The sequence below is a fragment of the Carassius carassius genome, chromosome 47, assembly GCF_963082965.1.
Source record: "Carassius carassius chromosome 47, fCarCar2.1, whole genome shotgun sequence".
Classification (NCBI taxonomy): domain Eukaryota; kingdom Metazoa; phylum Chordata; class Actinopteri; order Cypriniformes; family Cyprinidae; genus Carassius; species Carassius carassius.
Genome location: NC_081801.1, coordinates 15,855,870 through 15,865,046, shown reverse-complemented (window position 1 = coordinate 15,865,046; position 9,177 = coordinate 15,855,870). Strand labels below are relative to the sequence as shown.

Genomic DNA, 9,177 nt, shown 5'->3' with positions numbered 1-9,177 from the left:
ATCCACTAGCCAATTTTCATTGGCGTTTTCTCTTAAACTCAGAGATGATTGTCCTCCCAAGTGAGACCCCATGTCGTTCGACATAACTCGTAGTGACCGACAGATAGGGAACTAATGTTAAATAATGCACCCTTTTGTAGTGGAACAATATACATCCAAGTTTTGTGAAAATAAATAAAGTAAAATTCAATTCAAATTCAAATTCAAAATTCAGTTTATTAAAAAAAAAAAGTTTCCCCCAATTTTTTTTTTTAATATTGATCATAATAATAAATGTTTCTTGAGCAGAAAATCAGCATATTATAATTATTTCTGAAGGATCATGTGACACTGAAGACTGGTGTAATTGTGCTGAAAATAAAAATATATTCAAATAGAAAGTGATTTTAAACCATAATAATATTAAACAATATTACTGGCTTTTATATATTTGATAAATGTAGCCTTGTGAGCATAAGAGGCTTCTTTCAAAAAGCGTGACAAAATCTTTCTGACCTCATACTTTTAAATAATGTAATGAATGCTGAAGTCTGTTAACGTGAGTTTAAGGGTTACAGATTTGCACAGATCTTTTCCTCTCTATGTACACACACTGAGTAACAATATTCATACTTCTGACAGACCGCATTGTAGTTAATCAGAAGTTTGTTTTTGGTTTGTCACAGTGGAAGGAAGTTTCATATGTGTGGTTTATGAGTGTTATAAGAGGTGTGAACCAGCATGATGATTGTTGGCAAATATATTTTCACATTCACATTTCAGAACATTTTTATCTGTCACTATCAATGAAAAAATGTAACCGTTCACTGTTTTTATTTTAATTTTAATTACCTTCTTTAACCTCTAGTTTCTATTTTATTCAGCTTTAGGACCTTTTTGAACCGCTGTCAGCACTTCCACAGCCCTGGATTGGAGTAAACGCTGTGAAACTTGTGAAAGGTTGAGAAATGTGCAGCTGTGGTGCCAAAACATGTGTGGTTAAATGAAACATTTAAACTTTGATTAGTTAACGTAGATTAGTTTTAATAATGATAAAGTGCTGCAGTATGTTAGCCGCTGTCTAGTAAGGTTAGTCCAGAGAAATAATTTCTCCGATCAGCGATAGCTGTCACATTAGGACACAGTGTAAACAGAAGACAAGTTTACAATGATCAAAACAAGTTTACAATGATCAAATTAGGTAAATAGGAAATGTGAATTAATGCCACTGTTCATATTCATTTTCAGGGTGTATTTGAAAGATATTTTCCAGAGCCATATCTCTGTTGTACAGGCCCAAACTGCTGCCAGAGTTACTGTAGATGACAGAGGTCTCCGAGTTCTGGGTTCTGAGGAAGAAAAGTTATGAGAAACATTTTGTTTTAATGAGCAGCAAAGCCCATGACATATTAGGCACCTAATAGAAGGATCATACAGTACTTGCTTTGATGCTGTTATGCATTGCATGGGTCACTTTTATTTTTTAATTAATAGTAAGCACAATATTATTGCCTAAATAATTACAAGATTATAAGACACTTTCCAAGTCTCTTATTCTCTTAAGGCTTAATTTTATTGGTCACATATACAGTAAAATGGCAATATTGTAAAATATTATTATAATTTAAATTAACTGTTGTCTATTTTTTTAACTAAATACTTTAATACTAAAGTCACTTTTTCACAACTCTTACAACTCTACAGTTATCATAACCATCTTTCAACTAGACACAGCAGGTCATTTCATATTCAAAATACAATAAAACTACCAAAAAAAATTTATTACAGTTTTTTTTTAAATGCTTACATAATTGTTGGAACTATTGCTCCATTTCGCAAATCACAACACACACACACAACAAGCAAAACATAACACATTTCTTACAAAAGCACACACTTCTTTCAAATGTATTTTAACTCTTCAAAAAAAAAAAAATAGTTTGGCATAGCACTCACACATACATGCATATGCACATATACACTGTATTTACAGTATGTATGTACAACTGAGGAATTTTACAGTTTAACTGAATCAATACTGAACCAAGTGGAGCTGTGTAATGAAAATATGGGCTTGTTAGAGCTGCTTTACAAATAATTTGAATTTGATACTGTTGCGAAGCTGCTGTGAAACAATCTATATTGTATAAAGTGTTTTAGTTGACTTTGCTCGTATGCATATTTAATGCATGTGTGTTTGTGTGTGTGTGTGTGTATGTACTGTACACATATACACACACATATACACACACATATACACACACACACACACACATGCACACATAGCATATAATCATACATATCATAATCATATATATATATATATATATATATATATACACACACAGACACACACACACACACACACTGTAGACAGATATGAAAAGGGGTAAAAATGTTCTTAAAACACAGAATTTTGATTTCTAAGTGAATCTATAATAATAATAATAACCTAAGTGACCCCTAACATTTAAATGTTTTTAATCATAATAAGTAAAACTAGCACTTCAAGGATTGACTTACATGTCTACCGAAACTCTGGTTTTCTTCTTGCGCTTCCCTGAAAATAGAAACAGTTTAAATTTATAAGTAACAAACACAATGAATATTGCTGTGAAATTGGAAAGAAATAAAAAAATTGATTTGACTGAATGCACTTTGGACTCACATATCAGAATGACAGCAATGACAATCAAAGCCAACAGTAACAGGAGGACAGGCACAATCACTGCTGACGCATTTACCTTAAAACACAAATCAGTACAAAGATGTTAAATGATCATTGCTTCAAACATAGAAAACATAGAAGCTTTTATGTTTATGGTGAAATACTCACACTATCCTTGTTTTCCAAAGAGGACGATTCACGATTATCATATGAGGTTTCTTTTTTTTATAATGAAAAACAAACAAAATGGTCAATCAGCATTGCAAATACATGCAGTATGTTACACACAATTCTCAATAGCATAGAATGATTCGCCTTAATATACCGTATGTTGTGTCAGAGAGCCACAATCCAATAGTGCTGCTCTCAGGAGCATTTGTTGAACTGACGATTGAAGAACTCTCGTGTGTTGTGCTCGTTTCCACTACAAAAAAGGATAATGTCACATAATGTTCTTTAAACGACCAAATTTAAATGTCTTTTAAAGAAAGCAGAGATCGTTAATGACTGATATTTGTACAACATGCAACTTCATGAGTTGCCAAAGTAGATCATTATTAATAATTATAGATCCCAGATAATGAGAACTGAATCAGTTATTCAGTAATGAAACCTTTTCTTCAGTCATTAAAGATTCACTGCCAGGGTTAAAATCATAATACCTCCTGAGGTTTCAGTGGTCTGTGATTCAGAGGTTATAAGCCCAGAACTAGTGGTTACCAAAGGCTCTGGTGTGGTTGGACCAGGTGCTTTGAAACAGGATTAAATGTTCACACTCGTACATGAGCAACAAAACTGATGACAGGACTGACTTTACAAAGCAGGGATCTAATCTGTGATGATGGAATGATGGCAGATAACCTCTTTATTAATGTAGTCACTTTAGACTTGGTTAGATTTGCTTTTATCATCATTCAGCCATGACAGATTCACAAAGACAGTATAGAATCATATATATTCACATATAAACACACACAAGTACCCTCTGTCAAGGCAGTGCTGAAAACTCCTGTGGTTTCATGCTCAGATGTGCTGCTCGACATGGATGTAGTTTCCCAAGTTGTTGGAATAATGGCTTTGGAGAAATTGTTTTTTAATGTAAAACTGTACTAACTTTTTAGATCTTGAACTTGTTTTCTAAATCTGTGCTGTTTAAAAGTTTGGGGTCTGTAAAAATTTTCTGTGTTTTTAAAATATGTTTCTTATGCTCAACGTCAAAAATACAGTAAAATAGAGTAATATTGTGAAATATTATGAAAAAAATAGCGTTTTTTTATTTGAATATATTTAAAAATGCATTTTTTTTACTACTGGAGACTCCTACTGACCCCAAACCAAATACTGGATATATATATATATATATATATATATATATATATATATATATATATATATATGTGTGTGTGTGTGTGTGTGTGTGTGTGTGTGTTTGTGTGTACATACATAGGTAAATTAAATAATGAAATCTCTTGGAATTTCAAGTGTTTTGGCATTAAAAGCATTGCTTCGACACTTACCGTCCTTAACAATCAAGTGGACGTAATACTTCTCATCATTAAACAGTCCAGGCACATGTATTCGGCATCCATATTTGCCAGAGTCAGTTTTTTTTACATTTAGGATTGTCAGAGACACGTCTCCATGCTTTATTCTTCCCTCCAGCTGGTATCTGGATGATTGTGTCCTAACCACTTTATCTCCATCACTTCCAATAATTTCATTACCACAACCCATATTGGGAATGTCTCCTATCATCCAGCATATGGCACATTTTCCATGATATTTGCTGTCATATTTGCATGGCAAAATGACACTCTCACCCTCGAAACTCTGTACAATGATGTCGCTGCATTTAGAAACTGAGAGAGAAACAGTGATTTAAAAAATACTAAAAAATATCAAAACAGTTCTAGATATAAAATAATATTATGGGTTACTGCATAATGAAATACTGCATAATTAAAAGATACTATTTAAAACAATTAATCGCATTCAAAAAAATCCTCACTATCACAAATTACTTGTAACCACACTTCAATATAAATGTGAAACTCACTTGATAGATAACAGAGAATCCAGGATGCAAAGAACCAGCTTTGAAAATCAGTCATGATGAAAAGGTTTCACTCTCTCTGCAAACAGTGCTCAAGACATCCTCATCTCTCTTACATTATAACCCTTTATGCGGAAGTCAACATACACATGACACCCTCTCTTTTCTTAAATGTGCAGTCAGACTTCTTTTGTAGAGTTTCACTTCCATATGTGACATAATACCAAAGAGTATATCCAAAGAGAGACTTCTGAGAACATATTAACATCTATTTGAACTCCAAAATCAGACGCCTCTATACATTACATGTGAGTTTTTACGTCTTGCAAGATTTTATTGTTTGTGCATTATAAAAACTGTTATGATAACATTTGATTTTTTATGCAACTGCATTGAACACTAGAGGCCGCTATTGTGTGATAAATCAAATCGCGTTTCCAAACAAACGCTCAAAACTTGGTGATGTTTGCAGGGCTGAATTAAGACCTCACTGGGCCCCGGGACTATGACTTACTGAAGGTCCCCTCATCACAATAATTATTATTATCCTATCAAAATTCCAATATCTCATAATAGTAATAATAATAAAAAAATATTAGCTGAAGACAAGTAAACAGTCATGAATTACAACAAAGAAATTTAATTACACTTAAAGCACTGAATAATTAATATTACATTGTATAAAATAAATAGACTACAAATAGACTGAATAGTCTTTGCTGTATAAATTCAATATATTATTATTATTTTATAGATGAATGCAGATGTGCACAGTTCGTTCAAAAGTACAATGACAGATGCATTTGACTGGTAAACCAAACTCAAATTTGACGTTTTAATCGCTAATGGTAGCCTAATGAATGGAATTTACGGAAAAATTCTATTAAATAATAGCTCTAAAAACTGAGGGGTGTGCTGGGGCTTTGGTGATCAGTGCTACCGATGCATGTCAATCTACTCCACAGCCAATCACGGGCCTCCTCCTTGCTCGGGCCCCGGGGCTCTAGCCCAATGGTTAATGTGGCCCGGGGACAGTTATTAATTTCTTAGAAAGAGAGGCATGACATTAGATTACAGTTTGAACCTTTTTACAAAAACACTTTACAAATAAAGATACAGGCAGCAAAAATTTCATATCACAATGAAAAGTAAAAAAAAAACAACAACACCATAATGCAAATAAATTAGCTCAGATTTAGATTAATTGATCTATAACCATGCATCCATCCAGCACTGATTATCATAGCATATCTGTGTGTGGTTGTTGGTCTGGGAAGTCTGGCAGATTTTTACATTCTCCTTCAGCTGGTGTGCTCTCTGGGCGCCGCAGTCCTGAGGGCAAAGCGTTTAGATAGATGCATTAGTGCACAGTAAGCAAAACAGGCAGTGAGCCACCTCTTTCACTTCCACTCAGCCATGGGAGACAGATTCTGAGAGCCAAATTTAACGCTGCATGCAGCATGAGGATCTGCGGAAGTTTCCACACAGAAGTGAGCAATGAGCAAGTGTTTCTTATTCATGCATTAAAAAAATGTTCAGTACACTTTTCAAACTATATATTGTTTGGCACAGAGGTTTATTTGGGTGAATATGACATGTGAATATGACAACCTGACATGGTCTCATATTTCACCCCCCTTTATGACATAATAATTCTTATATTACATTAATGTTCCCCACTTATGCAACTAAATGTGCAATATCCTTAGATATCCTGCATCTCACTCTATTCTATTCCATTATCATCTAGCACTACTGTTCATACAATTAATTTATTTTTTAGCTGAATTTGTAGGTTTTTACAAGTATTTAATATTTATCCAGAGATAAACCATTCAAATGAATTTCTTGCTACTCTACTTACTGAACAGAAGTGCGATGATCAAACCCGGGATGAAGACAATGGCCCCGACTCTTACAGTGTTTACGATAAATGTTTCCATTGTATCCTAGAATGACACATAACATGAAGGTACAGTTACACCTTATGTCCAAAAATCAATATGCATTTCATACATACATTAATTACAAGATATTCAAGAAAAAAATATGGATTGACAGCAAATGCAAAACTACCAATGTATGTCTTTGCAAACAGAATCGTGCAATACCTCAGTATGGACTACTGCAACTGCTTCATACATGTAGACGTCGGTAGCATCTGAAACAAATCACTGTATTTACTCTTACATTTCTGGATAACATTTAAAGTTGATTAAATGTGATCATGATTATATTCATTCCTGCAGTTGTCTTTTCTGATATGATATAAAGCTCAGTAATGAGGGTGGTTGGGTCGGATACATAGTAAACTGTGTGTAAAACAAAAAATGGTTAGTCTGGGTTATTTGATCATTGAGCCTAGTGCTTGTTGACCTGGTGAAATGTTTTCTGTTCCAGCTATTATGTTAGTACTGGTAATTTAGATTTAAAATGATTGTTATTAATATGTGACCATGGACCACAAAGCCAGTCTTAAGTGTACATTTTTCAAAATTGAGATTTATATAAGATTTTCACTTACAAATGTAATTTTTTTAAATGATGAAAACAGTTGTGCTGCATAATATTTTTCTGTGGCCTCTTTAATGAACAGAAAGTAAAAAATTTGTAATATATAGTTGCATAAGTATTTAACATTGTTTTCCCTTGCCCAAAACAGATTTGAAAAAGCAAAAGACTTTCTAACCTTGTTTTTCCTGATTTGCTGTTGTAGGGACCAGTTGCGTTTCTGAGATGACTCTCTTGGGATCCAGTCCTTTTATGCAAGAACAGGAATATTGTAGATTATCACACTATGAGAACAACAACAACACTGATTTCAACTAGAGTGGTTACTTACCATTTCTGATGAACAGATAGACATTGTGACTGATGTCATTGAAAAGTCCAGGAATCTCGATACGGCAGACATACATCCCAACATCGCTCTTTTGAGCAGCCTTTATGGTAAGTGAAACATCCCCTCGCTCCAGTCCACTGGCCAAGCCGAATCTGTTTGACTCTCTGAAGGTCACTTGCGAGCCATCGGAGGAGATAACAGTGTTCTCACAGCTGAACAATGACTGTTGTCTCCCCCAACAAACATTCACTAGGCCATTAGTGTTAATGTCATATTTACATGGAAGGTTAACTGTATCCCCAACTTGTCCAACCACCATTTTTGATGATTCGCTGCAGGCTAGAGCACATAAACAGAGAGAAGTTTCAACACTTGTTAGTTTCATCATTCATACGGCACCAAATTTTTTGATTGCTCATGCATTTCACACATTCTTCCTCATTCTTTCGTAAAGCATCTTTCACAATCACTAAACAAATCAAATACTGTTAAAGGGTTAGTTCACCCAAATTATGTCATTAATAACTTACCCTCATGTCGTTCCAAACCCGTAAGACCTCCGTTTATCTCTGGAACACAGTTTAAGATATTTTAGATTTAATCCGAGAGCTCTCAGTCCCCTCCATTGACCAAAATGTATTTTCGATGCTTCAAAAAATTCTAACTGACCCTCTGATGTCACATGGACTACTTTGATGATGTTTTTCTTACCTTTCTGGACATTAACAGTATACTGTACACACAGTTTCAGTGGAGGGACTGAGAGCTCTCGGACTAAATCTAAAATATCTTAAACTGTGTTCTGAAGATGAACGGAGGTCTTACGGGTTTGGAACGACATGAGGGTAAGTTATTAATTACATAATTTTGCTATTTGGGTGAACAAACCCTTTAAGTGAAGGATGACAGAGTAAGGTTTTTTTTTTTTCAATGGCCTTGGTGGAGAATTATGGCACAAGAAACACAACAATATACATACATAGAATAGTATTCATTATAGCACTTGAAAATAAAAAAAACTGATTCAATTTTTTTTATCTTGTTTCAATCAAATATTTGAGCATCCTTAAAATGAGATGTTTGAGATCCTTAAAATGAGACTTTGTAAAGTACTTATATAGTATATATATATATATAGATGTAGATAAGATGAAAAGTAAAGCAAGACAAAAAATACTTGATACTATAAAGGAGAGTAAAGAATTTTTGTACTTACATGTTACACACATATTTGATGAGATGAAGAAGAGAAAGACAATCATTTTCTTTGCTGTGGTACACTCAGTAAGACACTAATACATGTGTAAATGTCTCATATACTAAAAATACAACTTCTCTTTTTTATGAAGGTAGTTCTCCAATAGAAATAACTTAAACATGCTATTGGTTCCACGGCCAGACAGAGATTTTGTCTTCCTGTAATTTTTTTATTTGATGTATTTTCATACATACCACTAAAAAGTTTGGCTTCTGTTTTTTGTTTTTGTTTTGTGAAAGTAAATAATTTTACAATGTCCTCTGACATAACATAACATAACATAACATAACATAACATAACATAACATAACATAACATAACATATAACATGACATGACATGACATGACATAATTTGTTATAATATAATATTATATAAT

The 9,177-nt window shown here is 33.6% G+C and overlaps 2 protein-coding genes across 5 annotated transcripts; both read right to left on the bottom strand.

Annotated features, from left to right (window-relative positions):
* Positions 1-997: 997 nt before the first annotated feature.
* Positions 998-4,817, bottom strand: havcr1 (hepatitis A virus cellular receptor 1). Of its 4 annotated transcripts, none has more exons than XM_059541992.1 (9): positions 4,704-4,817; positions 4,165-4,506; positions 3,630-3,722; positions 3,310-3,396; positions 2,973-3,071; positions 2,816-2,865; positions 2,648-2,723; positions 2,503-2,539; positions 998-1,328 (listed from the first exon to the last, which is right to left on the bottom strand). In XM_059541992.1, the coding sequence occupies exons 1-9, from the start codon at positions 4,756-4,758 to the stop codon at positions 1,199-1,201; spliced, it is 969 nt and encodes a 322-aa protein (XP_059397975.1). In that variant the 5' UTR covers positions 4,759-4,817; the 3' UTR covers positions 998-1,198. The 4 variants fall into 4 exon arrangements, with proteins under 4 accessions (XP_059397975.1, XP_059397977.1, XP_059397976.1 ...); XM_059541994.1 differs by having other exon boundaries at positions 4,165-4,477; positions 4,704-4,810; XM_059541993.1 differs by lacking the exon at positions 3,310-3,396.
* Positions 4,818-5,928: 1,111 nt separating this feature from the next.
* havcr2 (hepatitis A virus cellular receptor 2) lies at positions 5,929-8,841 on the bottom strand. Its single transcript, XM_059542559.1, has 6 exons — positions 8,759-8,841; positions 7,543-7,881; positions 7,390-7,458; positions 6,812-6,861; positions 6,565-6,649; positions 5,929-6,032 (listed from the first exon to the last, which is right to left on the bottom strand). The coding sequence occupies exons 1-6, from the start codon at positions 8,802-8,804 to the stop codon at positions 5,941-5,943; spliced, it is 681 nt and encodes a 226-aa protein (XP_059398542.1). The 5' UTR covers positions 8,805-8,841; the 3' UTR covers positions 5,929-5,940.
* Positions 8,842-9,177: the final 336 nt, after the last annotated feature.